This window comes from Podarcis cretensis, assembly GCF_951804945.1.
Source record: "Podarcis cretensis genome assembly, chromosome: 6".
NCBI lineage: Eukaryota > Metazoa > Chordata > Lepidosauria > Squamata > Lacertidae > Podarcis > Podarcis cretensis.
Window position 1 is genome coordinate 41,958,993 of NC_137175.1, and position 18,667 is coordinate 41,977,659.

At 43.4% G+C, this 18,667-nt stretch overlaps 1 protein-coding gene across 3 annotated transcripts in view; it reads left to right on the plus strand.

The window, feature by feature from the left end:
• The window catches only part of SLC41A1 (solute carrier family 41 member 1), a 40,895-nt gene that overhangs the window by 11,147 nt on the left and 11,081 nt on the right, over nt 1-18,667 (plus strand). For all 3 annotated transcript variants that reach the window (XM_079979481.1, XM_079979482.1, XM_079979483.1), the window contains exons 3-7: nt 5,606-5,713; nt 15,838-15,909; nt 16,383-16,527; nt 16,624-16,770; nt 18,125-18,272. In XM_079979481.1, coding sequence (XP_079835607.1) covers nt 5,606-5,713; nt 15,838-15,909; nt 16,383-16,527; nt 16,624-16,770; nt 18,125-18,272 — 620 coding nt within the window. The remainder of the gene's footprint in view (nt 1-5,605; nt 5,714-15,837; nt 15,910-16,382; nt 16,528-16,623; nt 16,771-18,124; nt 18,273-18,667) is intronic.

An 18,667-nucleotide genomic window follows, 5' to 3' on the forward strand; every position in this document is an offset into this window, starting at 1 on the left:
AACTCTCTGCATTCTTATTTTCATCTCTGAACTCTTAGCTCATTGTTTTCTAATCAGTGTCTGCCAGTGTCTGTCATGGAATCACAGAACTATAGAGTTGGAAAGGGGCCAGAGGGTCGTCTAGCCCAACCCCCTGCAATGCACGACCCTAACACAATTTGATATGAGTTCACTTACTTTATTCCAATCTCCAGAAAAGTAAAGCAAGACCTTTAAGGGGTTTATGAGTAAGGAATTTGGTTCGACTTGTATTGTTAATGCCACTTAACGTGATGCAGTGAACATACAGTGAAACTACCTTTGGTGCATCAAAGCAGTTACCTTGGGGGGGGGGTTATGGGTAGAAAACTCAAACATAACCTAAATTCATAGGATTGTACAGTCTGAAGGGGTCCCGAGGGTCATCTAGTCCAACCCCCTGCACTGCAGGAATCTTGCCCAGCTTTTGAAATGCATTTGTACTTAAACACATTGAATAGTAGTATTGGTATATGCTATCTTACCATACCTTGCTGGTTGTTTAACAATAAATTCTTAGAACGGCATTAATTCTTATAAAGATCTTTCTCCCAAATAACCTGAGTAATATTTTAATGTCCATATACCGGCAATAGCGGGCAGGATCCACAGTTGTGTGTTCCTTTATGGATAATTCTCACATTTAGCTGAATGGTTAAGAGATTTCTCATTTGCAGTGTCTTTTATATTAGACTGATTCTCTATCTACCGTGTCAAATGTGTATATGAAACCCTATTGGCACCATGGTTGAGTTCTCCTCCCAATGCAAATAGCCCCTGCATAGCAAAGAGTTCCCTGAAGACTGTAGAAGGGGAAGAAAGCATTGCATTCTCTGTCTGTGCCTCCTGTGATCTCAATCATTAGCAGCCCATCACAGCAGCTGATGCAGGTTTTGAAAACCTGTACATCAAATTAATTTAATGCTTCACCTACTTTGACCCTGTGAGCAAAGAAGCTGTTAAGAAGGAGGTTTTGCAAAGGAGAGGCGCTTTCTTTTAAAGGCTGCCAAATACTGCCTTTTCCTCCTCTTTCCTAACACTTGTGGACATCTAACGTTGGAAGATTCCAAACAGGTAAAAGAAAGTACTTTTCACACAGCGCAAGAGACCCACAGGAGACCATCTTGGAGGACTTAAAAAGTCTACTAGACAAATTCAGAGGGCTCAGAGAGGGCTATCGATGACTACTAGCCATGATGACAATACTCAGGCTCTGCCTCCACAGTCAGGGGCCCCAGTAATGCTTCTGAATACCAGCTACTAGGAACCACAGGAGGAAAGAGGACTCTTGTGCTCGGATCCTGTGTGTGATTTCCCACAGACATATATGAGAACAGGATGCTGAGCTAGATGGGCCATTGGCCTGATCCGGCGCAGTTCTTCTCATGTTCTTACTTTGGACAATCCTTAAGTTTTCCTCAGCCTCAAATCCACCCTCACTCCACAAAGTGAATATTGATAATTAGTGACTGGTTTCATGTACACAGAGTTTGGGGAACATCCAGTGAAGGAGCAGGCGCTCGCTATAGCCGTCTTGCACAGCTGCCTGCCAGTCACTCCTAAAAATAATCATTGAGGAAAATGGAGCTGCTTGGCTCCCGCTCACAACCTTAAAGGCGAAAAGCACCCTGAAGCACTATTGTGGTTAAAGGAATATTTTTAGAGGCCCTTACTTTAGGCTGCAATCCTAGCCACACTTATTCGGGAGTAAGCCCCATTGAATTCAATAGGGTTTACTTCTGCGGTTAACCACTACTTTCTGTAAGTACCCCAGTTTTTCCTCCCCGTATTCATGTAGGATTTATGCTTAATCTGTTACATTCTGAGAGCACAGTCAAGGCAGTTCCCACGTCATACTGTATCTTCAGTTGTCCTTTCAGGCTAGGATTTATGTGTACCATATAACCATTACTGTTCAGTTTTTGTGATACAAACCAATTGCAATGTTAGATGTCTCTACCTTTTCAGGGGTATTTTGGGCAGGCTGTGTCATGTTTATAGGGAGGGACTGTAGCTTAGTGGTTCACGTCCTTAGCATCACCAGTTCAAAAGGCACTGCCTGGCCCCTTGATTTGGGCAGTTGCTGCCAGTCAGAGTAGACAAGGCTGAGCTAAATAAAACCAAAGGTTTGTAGAAGGTGTAAGGCAGCTGCCTATGCCTGAGCAGGCAATAGGGTGCGCCCACTCCTGAAGGTGCCTACCCTAGACCGTATGAGCTATAACAACCACTGCCCATTTGCAAATATCCCAGTCTTGGGAAGGTGATGGAGAAGGTGGTGTCCTAGCAGTTGCAGGAGTTCCTGGATGATATAAATTCCTGGATCTGTTTCAGTTCGGATTCAGGTGTGGTTATGGACTGAATCAGCCTTGGTTGCCCTGATGGATGATCTGTATCAAGAGTAGAGCAGGTAGAGAGGAACTTGGCTTCTTCATAAACAGCAGCTTTGGATACCATTGTCCCTAATGCTAATTAACATCTATCTCTACCAGGATCTGTGCATTTAGTGGTGGGGGTCCAATTCTATGGAACTCCCTTCCAGTTAGGAACAGATAGGCCCCTTCCCTGTTGAATTTTCAGCCTCTACTGAAGACCAGCAGGCATTTTAACTGAAGTCTGATTTTATAGTTTTAACTGATTTTCTGTACTGCATTGTATGGAGCTTAGAGGCGTTTGTAGTTAATCAATATAAAAATTGATTAAATAAATACACCTTTGGCACAATATGGCCAAACTGTAATACCAGGGCTCTATATTCACTTCAACCTTAAGAAGAACCTTGCTGGAGGAAAGTAAAAGGTCATTTTAAGATTTCCTCTGAAGCCTTTATTTCTTTCCTGTGGTCTGTTTTCCCTCCCCAAGCATCCCAGATGCTGCATATAGAGTCTGCGCTATGTAATTAGCACTGCCTAAGAAACCCATGTTTGCCCTTTATGCAGAGTGTTCAGGTTTATATTGGAAGGGACAGGATATTTAAAGCTTTGAGGATGGGAAAAGAGCAGACTTGTTTTTGTTGCCTCCTCTTTACCTCCGCCTCTGTTTCTGTTTTGCGTGTTTTAATCGGGAAGGGAAGTGGTAATCCAGGGCCTTGAAGGAGATGGCCTTGTGACAGACACTCGTCTGGGAATCTGAACCAAGAGTCTGATCCCCAGCTGTATCAGGCACATCCCGAGTCCTGAATGACCTCGGATTCTGTGATCCAGACTATGGAGGCAAATAGATGATTGTTCACCCCTAAGCAAAACAGCATCCTGCTGTCCTCGGCCTTTGTTGCATTTAGCAAGGCTTGCCATCTGTCTTTTATCAGTCACAAAATTCCTGTGCATGGCAAAGGAGAGGCTACAGAGTGCTCAGTCTGTGTACACAACTCCTGTTTACTCTGCATTCATTGCACATCAACCACTGGTTTGTGAAGCCGTGTACATATGATGATTGCCACAAGCTACATCTATTCTGTAGTTCCTTGAGAAATGCTGCATTTGGGTGTGTCCCCCTCCCCCAATTTGCTTCAATTCTAATTTTAAAATGTATGACATATGACTACACCAGCGCCCCCTCTCCGGCCACTGGTGTGGACACACAAAAGGAAACTCAGAAACACATGCAACTGTGCAACAACCTACAAAGGTGCTTTGAAAAACATGGGGACGACCTTGTGTTTTAAGCCAGTCATGTGTACACAAGCTTAGTTTCTGCCTTTATTGCCTAGCTGTTGTCCTGTGCATTTAAATAATATTACATTTTCCTTTTTTTTATAATAATATTTATTAATTTTATAAAACAAAAATCCACATAGATAACAACAAGATCTTTCTCATTAACCACGTTTCATTCACATCTTTGGACTTCCTCACATCTCTTGTTCCTGCTTTCTAAACACATAGATTTTTCTAGCAAATTATTCACTTAATTCAATTTATATCATTTAATTATCCAATATTAAATCTCAAATCTTATAATTTAAAACACTCTAGTTCTAACATATTGTTCATCCAAAATTTGTCTTTTCTTTCAGTCACATTTAAATTTATATTCTTTGTAACTAATTTGTTGGAACCATCTTATTGCGGATCTTGCATCTTTCTTAACATTCATACAGTTTACAATATTTTTGTAGATAGTCCTTAAATTTCTTCCAATCCTCCTCCACCAATTCTTCTCCCTGGTCTCGGATTCTGCCAGTCATCTCTGCCAATTCCATATAGTCCATCAGTTGCATCTGCCATTCTTCCAATGTGGGCAAATCTTGAGTTTTCCAGCTTTTAGCGATGAGTATCCTTGCTGCTGTTGTGGCATACATAAAAAAGGTTCGGTCCTTCTTTTGCACACTCTGGTCAACAATGCCCAAAAGGAAAGCCTCTGGTTTCTTAAGGAAGGTATACTTAAATACCTTTTTCAGCTCATTATATATCATTTCCCAGAAAGCCTTCACTCTAGGACAGGACCACCAGAGGTGAAAGAATGTTCCTTCAGCTTCTTTACACTTCCAACATTTATTATCAGGCAAATGGTATATCTTTGCAAGCTTGACTGGGGTCATGTACCACCTATATATCATTTTCAAAATATTTTCCTTCAAGGCGTTACATGCGGTAAATCTCAGACCTGTAGTCCATAACTTTTCCCAGTCAGCAAACATAATGTTGTGCCCTATGTCCTGTGCCCATTTTATCATAGCTGATTTGACCGTTTCATCCTGTGTATTCCATTTTAACAGCAAGTTATACATTCTTGAGAGTATCTGAGAGCTGGGTTCTAACAGTTCTGTTTCTAACTTTGATTTTTCCACCTGGAATCCTATCTTTTTATCCAACTTAAAAACTTCTTTAATCTGAGCATAATGTAGCCAATCTCGCACTTTATCTTTTATTTTCTCCATACTCTGCAACCTCCAATTATCTCCGTCTTTTTCTATTATTTCCCAATATTTCGGCCATTTGGCCTCCATATTGAGTCTTTTCGGGGCCTTAGCCTCCATTGGTGATAGCCACCTTGGGGTTTTGTTTTCCAGTAAGTCTTTATATTTTATCCAGACATTGAATACTGCTTTTCTGACAACATGGTTCTTAAAAGCCTTATGTATTTTAACCTTGTCATACCACAAATATGCATGCCATCCAAAAGCATTGTTGAACCCTTCCAGATCTAAAACATCCGTGTTTTCAAGAAGTAGCCAGTCCTTCAACCAGCAGAAAGCTGCTGATTCATAGTACAACCTTAAGTCTGGCAGGGCAAAGCCCCCTCTTTCTTTAGCATCAGTTAATATCTTAAACTTAATTCTGGGCTTTTTGCCCTGCCAGACAAATTTAGAAATATCTCTCTGCCACTTCTCAAAACACCCCATTTTGTCCACAATCTGTAGAGTTTGTACATTTTCCTCCCCTCCTGAGCTGAAACAACACTTATGGCAGGAAGACAACAGTAACAGCGAGGTTAGTAGCTAGTCTGCTGCTGCTTGAACTCTGAAGACATCCTGATATGCTGTTGGAGAATCATAAGGTTGCTAATAATGTGTCTCATAATTAACTGCTCCTTTTTAAACAATCGTCTTTTTTCCTAGATTCTGAACTGATTTCCTTGATTTTTGCAGCACTGGGATGTCTTCAAGTATGTGACCGAAGTATTCATCCTGGTTCCAGCACTCCTGGGACTGAAGGGAAACTTGGAGATGACACTAGCATCTCGTCTCTCTACAGCTGTGAGTATTTTGGTCTTATGACTGTCAGGCAGGTAGCTTTATATCTGCCCCCCCCCCCCCGGCTGCCCTACATTGAAGAGGTGTTGACTTAAAGGGACTCCCCCCCCCCCGGGTCCTTGACATGAACTCTAGCCAGTGTATACCTTTCAGGCAAACAATGAGGACTAGGAACATGCTTAATCTCTTCAGATGGAGATATTTTGGACAGAGAGCTGGATGTTTCTGAACATAGAGATGGCCAGCTCATAAAGTTTAGACTACGTTGGGAGATGTGTGTGAAGTTAGCCACGGTTGGCACTTTGATTAGTTCAGCATCACAATCTCTAAAAACACTGCTGCCTGAGCCACAGCATTGCTTTTCCCTTTTCCCTGTAGCATAACCAGGTGCTCCTTGATTCAAGTAGTGAGCACAAAGGCTGCTTTTGTGTGCCTATAGAAAAACAACAAAGTCTAAATGTAGCAAACCTCTGTTCCAGGCATGCGCTGTCTCTAGGTGTGGAGACACCAAGGAATGAATGAAAGTGCATCTCCCCCATTCTTCTGTGCCTCCTGAAAATCTTTTTGGGACCTTGGGAGTGGTGTGGGCTATGATCTGGGGGACCACAAGTAGAGGAGTGAGTTGTTGGAAATCACCGCCCTTGTCTGAATGGAAGAATGACTTTGATTCATGCCTCTGCTCATTTTTCTCTTCTTCCTCCGCCAACAACAAGCTGCCCCAAGCAAGTTGCATTTTGACGGATTCATGAGGGTTGTTGGAAAGCAACCAAGGAACACCCAGTCTTATCCTTTATAGAGGGAAAGCTGGAAGGCTTTTCCCTAATCAGGCCGCTATGATCCTCCTAGATTTAGATTCTGAGACCACTCTTGTGCTCACTTGGTTGTTTGCTGAGCATAGTGCAGCTCATTGATTTCTTGCATGAGTGCAACCTAAACAACTCCTAGCTCCTGACTCTCAATTCGTATTTCTAGAATGTTCTGAGACACTTAGAAAACATGTGCTTTAGAGGAAGTACCCCTGCACTTCAGTATAGGTGCAGAGGTGCAAAGAAATAAACAAGTTCATTGGTATCTCAAATTGTACAGGCTAAGTGTTCAGAAATAGTGGCCTTCTCTCTTCTGAGATACGTCTGGTGCCTATTCCTTTTAAGCTTCTGACACCAACTGAAGACCTAGATATTTACCTAGGCTTTTGGTGGAGTGCTTTTGGCGAGTGCCAGTGTTGATGTTTGTCTTTAGTTCTGGTTGTAAATTGTTTGCCTTGTTTTTATGTATTTGAAACTGTTTTAGTTGTAACCCCACTCTGGAACTGCATTTGTAAGGGAAAAAAGATAAGTAAGTTTTAAGTAAAAAAAAAAATTTTTTTAATCCTCTTACTGTGCTTCAACTGGGGTGCTTAAATGTCACAGTTTGTTGTGGATTCAGGGTGCTGCTTATGTTACAAGTTTTGCACAACATCCGTACAATGCCATCCTCATCAGAATGTCATCCTTTGTTTTCTCATTTAATCTATTTTTACAGTTTCTGTGAAAACAACAATGCAGACATGGTAAATTGGGATTAAATTGGGAATATTGGATCGCATTTTGATAAGGGAGATGTTGTGGGAATATTGTGGGGAAAATATTGCATGCATGAACACCACCAAGTCCACAATAAATTGTCTTATTGAAGCACTCTTGATCTTGGAGTCACTGAAATCCTACTTATTTTTCTGATTGATATCAAAATCCATTGGTAGTAGATATCACATCTCAGGCAAAGAGGCCCAAATAGTTGTTGACTCCGTGTTTGATATTTCTTTGACTTGCTGGGCCCTCCTCCTCATGGAAGTACATAAACCATGTTTATGGAAGAGAATCTTACTCGGCTACAAGTGATCCCAGAAGAAGAAGGAGGAGGAGGAGGAGGAAGTACAGAAGCAATTATTTCAGTACAAAGCAGCCACTGTCCTTGGCGCAATATTTCAATATATCTGCTTCATTAGTACAATAAGGATGCATCCTCAGCGTAAACATCCTGCTCCTGGCCTTCATGATGGAAAGGAACACAAAAGCTAGTCTGATTTGCACAGAAATGTTGCCAAAAACCTAACCTTTGGAAATAGGTTTTCCAAACCTATTTGGGAAGCTGCATTGCTGGGTGTGTGTCTTGGTTTGTGGATTAAATCTGTTTTCTTATATTCAGATACCCTTGAAAATTCCTTTGTTGAACAAGCGTGCTTGAAATATAGGCTAGGGAGATACCAAGAGGGGAAACAATGAGTTCCTGTATCTGTGTAACTCACGGTGGGGTCCTTGCAGCAGGAGAGCATGTGTTGAGAGGGATTTGTACTGGAGAACTGGCAGGAGTGAAACACTCTTTCCCTGCGCACCTGCTTATTCTCTCCCCCACCATCCCTCCCGCCAGCAGTTCCCCCAATTAGCAAATACAGGTGTGGAACCAAACACTTGCCCTGCTAGTCCAGTTTGGCTCTTGGAAAAGAAGCCTGTAACTGAGGATACAATGCCTAAAATGAAGTGGGTTCTGCAGTATTTGCTTGAATCTCCATGTCTCCATGCTATTGGAGATCCAAGTGGTAGCATACCCCCATGTAATGTAGAGAGAAGTACAAGAGAGTTGTGAGAGGTTAGGGCAATGCTTTGTGAGCCTGACTTAACCATCTGGCCCATTTCTGCCACCATTTCTGCTGGCTATTGGAACATCTAAACATTGATGCATCATTTGCTTAGCCTACAGTCTTTCTGCATATTTTCGCCAACTAAAACAGTTAAGTTGCATACTGACATTCTGTCCCCGTTTGATGATTTTGAGTGATGCCCGGCCCTTCTCCAACCGGTTCTTCATGAAAGGAGGCAAGCTGATTGTTCCCACTGTACAGAAAGGGCAAAAAGAGGCAAAGGCATACTTTGTCCAGAGTTGGAATGGATCCCATATCTTGGCATAGGCATGCTGTCCATTTGTCAGTGGGAGGTGTGCTTCTCCCCACTCCCCAAAGAATGTGAGCAGGACAAAAGGCTTTTTCATCCTAGCTGTGTTGCTGCATGGAGACTCCTTGAAACAATGCTTGTTGCACTCTGGTGCTTGGACACCTTCATGGTGCAAGCTCAGCATTGGACAGGCTGCCATTTGCTTCATTCCCTTGCCAATGCTGAAGTAGGCAGCAAGACCACAAAGTGAGAGTGCTTACCATAATGGTATCCTGCCCTGCCAATATGGAAGAGGCATGAGTCTGCTGCACCATGAGTTATGCCAGGCACCTTGTGCAAGCATCCTCCTCTGTTTCTTGGCTTTTCCTAATCAATCTTGGATGCACTGATTTCAACTTGCACCAAGCACCTACCTCTTGATCGGCTGGATGGTGGAACAAAATCTTCAGCCTTTTCTGCACAGCTGTAAGGAACAATGCAGAGACCAGTGTCGGCTGTTGCTTCCCCCAGTTACCTGGCCCCTGCTCCATTCATTCTTGTATAAGCTGCTTTAAAGGCTTGGTCAGATTGTCCTGTGGACATTGAAATCCCTGAAACCTTGGGCATAGTTGCATGCTGCTTTAATGGTGTCACTTGAAGTGACATCAGTGTGTTTAAAGAATTGCAACCAAATGCAAGGGGCTTGATCCACACCGGGACCACAATTTGTGGAGAGAGGAGGCTTAACACTGGCCTATTACTGCCCGCCCCCCGACATAATGGTAATAGCAAAGCAATGGAAGTATTATTATTTTACTATTCCAATTTGCTGCACAGGTCACCCCACTGTGCTACTGATGCTCCTACTAACTACTGTAGTGGTTTTTTGGGGGGTCAAGGTGAGAGATGGAAGAAAGAAACTTCCCTCTCCCTATTCACACTGATCCTGATCTTCCTTGGGGGGCCCTGTGCTTGTTTTTAATTTAAAACAATGGCACTGGTGTATCACTTAGAACATTGCAATTATAGCAACATGTAGTTCGACCCCTATCTGTCTTCCAGTGATGGAGAGAACTGCCATATAGCTGGGGCAAGAGTAGAGATGCAATAAGGTTTTGCCTTCAATGTGTAGCTCTCCTTCCCAGAAGCTGTTGATTTTCAGTGTGTCTATTTCTACGGGTGCATTGGAATATCTCCTTAATTCCATAGTCCAGATGTGAAGTAAGGCTGCATAACCTATTGCCTCATGAGGCTGAAGGTATGCCAATCATTCTCAAAATCTGAGGGTGTGAGGGGACAAAGGAACTTGACAGATAGTACATCTCCCAGAATAATGCAGTAAGTAAACAGCTGCTGGAAAGTGATTATTCTACGGCCTCAATCCTGCCACCACCGCCTTCCTCGGTCTCCCCATCCACCCTGAAAAAGTATCTGAATTGGTTACCCTGAATCCTCTACAAATGCAGGTTTGGGCTTGAGTTTGACACATCTCCCATAAACTCGCCAACACTCTCTATCATGACCTTGACTTGGGCACTATTTCCTTTCTCTAAATAGTTCTTTCTCTGAGCTGTGCTTCCTAGGACTTGAGCCGCAGTCATACCACTTAAGCTTCTGCTGCATTCCAGCAGAGCTTAGTGGCACTGGCAGCAAGAGAGTCCTGGCAGGGAAATGAGACTCCCTCTTGCTGGGTAGAAAGCTTTTTACTGTTTCCCACCCTCCTCTTGTCACTCTGGCAAGTCCTTGGATGTAGGGAGCAGAGTTGCTTAATAGCATCTGCCGCCGGTCAGGTGGTCTGCAGAACCTCAGCGTTCCTGGGGCAAAGCATAGTATTGGGGCCCTTCATTCAAACGTTGAATGCTATCAGTAGATGACATAGTATATTTAACAGCGTAATATTGACATAATGCATTCTGTGGCTTAGTCTGCAGTTTGATTGTGAACGCCAGTTCACTAAATAGCCAAAACTTGCTGTGAGTGGAGTTGATGCCATCTCCTTCACATTCATAGCTGCTGTTTGTCCTAGTTCGACATTACTCCTTTCCAGCTTACCTTCATTGAGTTTTGGAAATAGAATTATAACATTGGAAGGGACCCCAAGGGCAATCTTTTCCAATCCTCTTCAATCCGGGAATCACAGCTAAAGAATCCTGACAGATGGCCAGCCAACCTCTGTTTAAAAACCTCCAATAAATTGTATGGGAAATTTAAAAATTGGAAGGAGATAATATATGTATGTAAAAATCCCAAACTTGAATAAAATAAAAGAAAAATAAAAATAAAACCTCCAATGAAGGCGAGCCCTCCAACTTTGAGGTAGGTCTGTTCCACTGCCAAGCAGTTCTTACTGTCAGAGAGTTCTTCCTTAAGTTTGGTTGGAATTTTCTACCTTGTAATTTGAATCCAATCATTTGGGTCCGACCCTCTGGATCAGCAGAAAACAAGCTTGCTCCATCTTTTTTATGTCTGCAGCCACACTCAGTCTCCTCTTCTCCAGTATAAACATGCCTAATTCTCTCATAAGGCTTGATTTCCAATAGGCTTCTTATTTGAACTCTACAAAAGAACCATAAGAGGAGCCTACTGTGACAGGTCAATGGCCCCTCTAGCCCTCCATCCTGTTATCACAGTGGCCAATGGGGATGCCCATGGGAAACCAACAAGCTGCTCCTCCATGCAAAGAGGTGGGGGAACATTCTTTTATATGTGGTGGACTTGTAAAAGGGTAAAAGAGTATTGGGAAATGATCCATAATAAATTGGGGGGAATGTTTAAAAGTACTTCCCCCCCCAAAAAAAAAACCAGAGTCCTTTCTGTTGGGGATAATTCAGATTGAAATTCCCAGGTATCAAAAAATGGTTATTTATGTGTGCTACTACTGCGGCCCCCAAATGGAAAACGAACGAGGTCCCAACCAAAAAAGAATGGCAACTTAAGCTGACAGAATATGCACAATTTGCAGACTTAACATATAGAATAAGAGAACAAGAACAACATACGTTTAAAGAAGATTGGAAAACGTTTATTGAATATATGGGAAATAACTGTGTACAGCTGAAAATGCTGTCAGGGTTAAGATAAATTCAACAGTGTAAATAAGTTTTGATGGATGCAATAATGGAATGCTGAATGGTACAGTTTTTGTAAAATATGCAGGATTTATGATATGTAAAATAAATCATGGAAAGAGAAGAAGGGAAGTCATTGATATCTTAAGGATGTAAAATGAGTATTCTAAATTGTAAAACAGAAAATTTAATAAAAATTAGAGAGAGAGAGATAAAATCAGCAAGCGGGAAGCCCGTGTATATTGATAGATAATGGGAAAGCCAGTGACATTGTTGCGTGTCCCAATCAACATCTGGGTATGGCTTTTCCCCACGCTGAAAACCTGGCGTGTGTAGCAGCCCGAGAACATCTATGTGAAGAGGAGCTGGTGCTTGTACAGAGATCCCTGGATGCCACTTTGCAAACCATTCCCTTAGCAGGATTGCATTGAGGGGGATGAGATGCATGCCTTTCTAAAACAAGGTTGCAGGACAGTGCTAGAGTTAGAAAACAGCTCCACTACCGTACTTGTTGGGCTGTTTGTTAAAGATAAACTTTTATTTCTTGAATGCTGCAGTTGAGTTCATATGTGTTGAAATCACATGGACTCCTTTCCCAAGGAAAAGGATCCACAGGGGGCCCACCTGCAGTGGGAAGAAATCAGGAGAGGCTTCTTGAAGGAGGTCTTCCGGGGGCTTGGTCATTAGGCTTGCTGTGTGGGAAGGAAGCTTAGTACAGCTTCTCATTAGCTGCGCATTAAGACTCCCAAAATAGGGTTTTGTTTTTTTGCCATTTAATATTTTTTCTCTCTCTCTCCTGCACAGGGGATTAAAAATTTGTATTTGCCTACAGTCAGGTTATGCTGATACCCTAACCTAATTGCACGAGAACAAGGAGTCTCTGGGCCAAATTCACAACAAGAGTAGCAGCAATTTTAGCACTGCATGACTTGGATCCCACTCTTCTTGGTGGAATGCGTCTAATTTAGGGCTGCTTTAAGCCTCTTTTGTTTGCTGGACATTCCATTGCTGACGGCAGTTTTTCTTTCTGCGTGTGCTGGTGAAAAGGGGCTTGAAGGGAAAATAAGACCACACGATTTATGGACCGAATGTAAGGTTGTGGAAATGGCAAGCAATGATTTCCACAACAGTGATGAGCCTTTGACCAGCTGCCAGAAGTACGGTAGTTAGTGCTGGTGGCCACATTCTTAATTTCCTAGTTCATGTGTTACACTTTTCTCACCACAAATATTTATTTATTTAGAGCAGTGGGACCCCACTCTTCAGCCAAAAGGCTTCCAGCGCAGCTTACATGGAATCAAAACAAGACACTCCCTATCCACAGGCTTACATTCAAATAAATAAGTAAACAACACACAAGAAAAAAGGGAGAAGGAGGGAAGAGGAAAATAAAACTCTAAGCTCATGCACCTATTTCTAGACCGTTGTTCCTATATTGACTAGCTAGCACAGTTCAGAGGCAGGAGGTGCCTGATGGAGCTAAGTCTTCAGCAAAGTGGATGCAATGAACCCTGAGTCCTATCTCTCCTACTGAGGCAGCCTAAGAAAATGGCTGCCCCCAGGTGACAGCAGAGAGAGAGGAGGCCTGGTGGAGTTGGCCTGTCACAGCTGAGCTGGTGACATATGGTCACCCTAGTGCCGCATTACACATTTCTGTCAGTGGTTTATGGCTTCTGGTGGTGCAATAAGGAGTTACGCAGCAGTATCTCCTGGGCTGCTCAGATATTGTCTCAAAGGATAATTGATCTAAAACCTAGCCCAGACTGGGAAAGCAGCCAAGATGGTTTCTAGCCTCATCAGAACTCTCAGCTTTTTGTAGCTGCAGTCAGTCAGGCCTGCAAGGCAGGGAGCAGGTCTTCCAAGACTCAAAACCATGGTGGTGTCTGAGGTACAGATTTGACACAATTTATTTTATGAGTGACCCCTTCCAACGGAGTAAGGACCTTCACTGTTTAAGCAGGCTGTGTAGTGGGTAGAGTGTTTGTATTCTGGATAAGCTTTATTCATTCTCTGAAGTTACTTCTTGGGTATCTGCCAGCAGTGTGTTTCTTCTCTGAGTCCAATTGACATGAGCATTTAATTCCATTACTTGAGCCCACAGGGACCCTTTCAGTTTTCAAGATTCCAATAAATGAAATTACCGTATTTTTCCCTCTATAACACGCAGATTTTTTCTCCTAAAAAGGAAGGGGAAATGTCTGTGCGTGTTATAGAGTGAATGTGTGGTCCCTGGAGCCGAAAAATCAGGCAAAAATCAAATCGCGGCACTTCACGGAGAAGGGAAAACTGAAAAGAGGAAGCGGCTGCTTTCCTGCATTCTGCCTCAGGGTCTTACTGCTCACCCTCCTCTGTTTCGTTGCTGTGTTTGCTGAAACGGAACAAAGAGCAGGGAAAGCCCCTCCCCTCCAGGCAAGCAGAGGGGAATTCCTCTCTGTGCTTGGGTGCTGCTGGGGGAGAGGGAGAGAGAGGGGGTAAGTGAGAGAGAGGGGGGAGGGGGAGGGAGAGAGAGGGGGGAGGGAGAGAGAGAGGGGGAGGGAGGGAGAGAGAGAGAGAGAGAGAGAGAGAGAGAGAGAGAGAGATGGCTGGCTTTGGTGGGGGGAAACTTTTGCCTTTCTTTCCTCCCTCCCGTTAAATCCCTCTCCTGCATTCTTAGCCAGCTGCTTCTCTGCACACCCCTCTCATGTCCCTTATCTGTTTTTCCTTCGCTCCCCACTTAAAATGTGGTTACAAAGCATAGATCCACATGGATCCTCAGGATCTTTGCATTGGGTCACCCCAAATTCACCATCAGATCACATAGCATGTCCATGGCTACAGCCTGCCCCCCCAAAATCACGCACCCACTGTTGCCTGGGGCTGCAATGGTGCAAAAACGTGGTTAAAAAGCATGGATCCACATGGATCCTCAGGATCTTTGCATTGGGTCACCCCAAATTCACCATCAGATCACATAGCATGACCATGGCTACAGCCTGCACCAAAAAAAATCACGCACCCACTGTTGCCTGGGGCTGCAATGGTGCAAAAACGTGGTTACAAAGCATGGATCCACAGGAATTCTCAGGATTTTTGCACTGGGTCACCCCAAATTCACCATCAGATCACATGTCTGTGACCACAGCATGAAGCCCAAAAATGATACATCCACTGTTTCATTCAGAATGTTTTTTCCCTTGTTTTCCTCCTCTAAAAACGATGTGCATGTTATGGTCAGATGCGTGTTATAGAGCGAAAAATATGGTAAGCATACTTCGAAGGGGTCTGGGTCCTGGGACCCCCCAAAATAATAAAAAGTTGCACAATATATTTTTACAGTAACTATTAGCAAGCTCTTTTAAGGCATTATGTATCTAAGGCTACCAATGGTTTCAGATCCATGGCTCTGCTGTGTTAACTTCGTTCTTTTTAAGTCTCTTGTGACTTGGTGAAAAGCATGTTTCTAGTCCTCATGATAACTGATGTTGTGAGCAGTAATGGAAATCATGCTTGGACAGAGCCATGGGGGTGGAGTGGGGGTTCTGCATCTTAAACAGCAAGTGGTTCTTTGCTTGTACCGCTTCACATTATCTTCCCTTCCTCATCTTCAGTTGGAATAAAAGGCAACTGGTTTTTTTCTGAGCAAAGAATTGGAGCTTTTCCTGGTACAGTTTTCCTATTGCACTGCCATGCATAACTCCATAAAACATCGATATGCTGTGGAAGTTCACTTCCAGTTCTTCTAACCTTGAGTTGAACCTTTTTGCTGAACCTGAGTAACACAGCTTATATTTGGCTGTGGGACCAGGGCAACTAAACTTATATATAGTTATATATGCAAGGTATGTAAATGAATGTAATAATAATAATACAGTCATACCTCGGGTTACAGCCGCTTCAGGTTGTGTTTTTTCAGGTTGCGGACCGCTGAAACCCGGAAGTACCGGAACAGGTTACTTCCGGGTTCCCGCATGGATCACGTTCGCAACTGAAGCGTCCACTGTAACTACTTCAACTGATCCACATGCCAAAATGTTGCCCAAGCCTAGACTCATAATACCAGCTCCCTACACATTAAAATCTGTGGTTTAGCTGTAAGCATCCTTTGAAAACCAGTTCAGAATGCATTGCTTTATGTTGAAATATAATGTTTAATCTCTGTTTTATCTTGCAGGCTAATATTGGGCAAATGGACACTCCCAAAGAGCTTTGGAAGATGATAACAGGGAACATGGCTCTGATTCAGGTGAATTTTTGGCAAGAGTATGATGTCTTTAAACATGAAGAGCAGCTTGTAAGGAGACTAAAGTCCTAACTGTCAGTTTCTCCACAATTTCTGAATGTATCCATCATGTGATCACCAGCTCTAAAGAATGAGCAGCATAGTGCCAGACACCCCTGCTATCAAATTTGTTTGCAATATTTAGAGTCTGTGTGCAAAAAGAATGTCTCTCCATGCCCCACCTCACTTTCTGGCATAGCCTGGAAGAAGATGTGTATCCTTTGTGTTTGACCCAACGAATAGGAAGCCTGTGTCTTCAGAGCAAAGGGGCTGGCTTGGCTGGCTCCAGCAACAGTGAGAATGCAGTATTGGTCAGGACACGCAGTAACCTCTATGACTGCTGTTAAATTGCAGTAGCTTCCTGAATGGTTCTGCACAAATGGGAATAGGAGCTTCAAGTTCTTTTTCTCTGACTAATGCCTGACTTCATCTTCTAGGTTCAAGCAACGGTGGTTGGCTTTCTGGCTTCAATTGCTGCAGTGATATTTGGCTGGATCCCAGATGGGCACTTCAGCATTGGCCATGCCATTCTCCTCTGTGCCAGTAGTGTGGCCACAGCCTTCATAGCCTCCCTTGTGCTGGGTAAGGAGCAAATGCTATATAAGGAGGGAAGAAGAGGTGCTCTGCCTGCAGTACCTTTGCAGCAAGACTGAAACATTTCCTTTCTCTGGTGTCTAGGCATGATCATGATTGGCGTAATCATTGGCTCCAGAAAGATGGGCATCAACCCTGATAATGTGGCCACGCCTATAGCTGCCAGTCTCGGTGACCTCATCACACTTGCCCTGCTCTCTGGAATCAGCTGGGGTCTCTACATCGAACTTGGTAAGCTGAAGGCGATTGCATGACTGTGTTCTGTATGAATCATTCTGTTCATTCCCTGTAAAATTTCCAAGCCTATTCCCAGCAGTCTCATTTATAAGGTGAATTCACATTTGTACTGGTGTCTGGTGCACACCTCATGCTGGCTCCCTGCAAGCATGGCTTGCAAATTGGAAGCTGATCTCAGATGTGTGCTGCCTCTCTTCTGTCCTCATTCCCATCCCACTTCTCCTGTTACATGTGCACTCACGCTAACCATGATTAACGCCAACCAGGTTCCCTTGTAACCATGGTTTCGACTTTTTTGCCTTTCTAGGGAAGCCATTGTTTCACATTGGTGCACTTGTAACTTTAAACCACGAGTAGTTCTGACAATGGAATGGAGAGGGAAGGGAAGGTTGCTGATTCCCTGTTCCCAAATCATGTTTTACAGTGAGCCGTCTTTACATCTGCTCAGACATCTGTAGTTTATTACTGCGGAGATTATTGAGAAAAAAAGTTCTTCTGTCCTGTTTTTGAATGGCTGTTTTGGTGGGGATTCAACTACATTCCTCTGCTTTGCTTGTATATTAAGAAGAATAGTAACAGCTGCCACAGATGTCTGTGCATATGGGAGATGGTACTACTTGAAAAGTATCCAAGTATTTTTGACCTGGAGGACAGATGATAATATACTACTCCAGAAATATCTAAACTGCCTATTTCAAGGCAGTTTCAAGGGGAGAGAGTGCAGTACTGCTGAATCTCCCACTAGCAGGCTCCAGTGCCTAACTCTAGCTCCACCATCCCCATTGTCCATGCCAGCTGGGAGTTGTAAGTGGGAAAGGCTGCTCTAACTGCATCCATGTGGAGATCTAATAAAGTATCACTGCAAATGCATTTTTTAGGTCAGAAGGTTTGGGTTGCTGTGCTACAGTTCTCCTTAGCAAGACCGTTATGCCCTCTACAGTGAAGGTTAGGACATATTGAACTCATGGGAAACTTGTGGCCCAAAGGCACTCTCTGCACCTAAACTGGTACTGGTCCTGCAATGGTCTCAGTCAGCCATGTGGACCGAGAGGTAACCCAACTGTAGCATCCTGCCCATGTGTAGTGCAGGGAACAGTGCACTTGAACTTCTAAAATAAATATGAGTTGTTGTGACCTTAGAATACCACATTCATTGGAACGGTGTGTTGCGTCAGCAGACATCAAAGATTCCCTTTGGCCTTGTGTAGAATTTAAATCCTAAGCATGACAAAACAGGCTGCCTTCTTCAGTGAGTGAAACTGCAATATGATTGTTGTCTTGCCGTGACCTGCTGTCTTTTACCCTGCGGTGGTGGCTCTTTGACCTCTGGTTTCTTTTTCCCACTCAGAGGAGAAAGCCTATGTGAATCCACTGGTGTGTGCTTTCTTTGTTGCCCTGCTGCCCCTTTGGATCATCATTGCCAAGAAGAATCCAGCAACCCGGGAGGTGCTGTACTCTGGCTGGGAACCAGTCATCATTGCCATGGCTATTAGCAGGTAAGAAGGTGGCAAGGGGCCGTTCTCTAGGAAGGATGTCTTGGCCTCAGACTCTGAGCCACGTGGTCTGTCTGCTGCTTAAGAAGCAGATAAAATTGTTGGGGGGAAGCAGGCATTTTTGTTCTATATTGGGTCGCCCCTTTAATTGGGCAAACTATTCAGAGTAAGACTGAGAGTGGCTCTTTTACCACATCATTTAGTCACATGAAACTAGTTTTGTGAAATCCATCTTTAAAATGGCCTGCTTTTGACTCTTTTCTTGGCCTCAGTGAAGACAGACTGCAAATGACTGGATGTCAGTTGGTTCAAAAGCACTTTATACACTTCAAAGAAACCTTTCAAATAAAGTTTTTTAGGAATTGTAGTAATTCACTGGGTGATTTCATTGCATCATT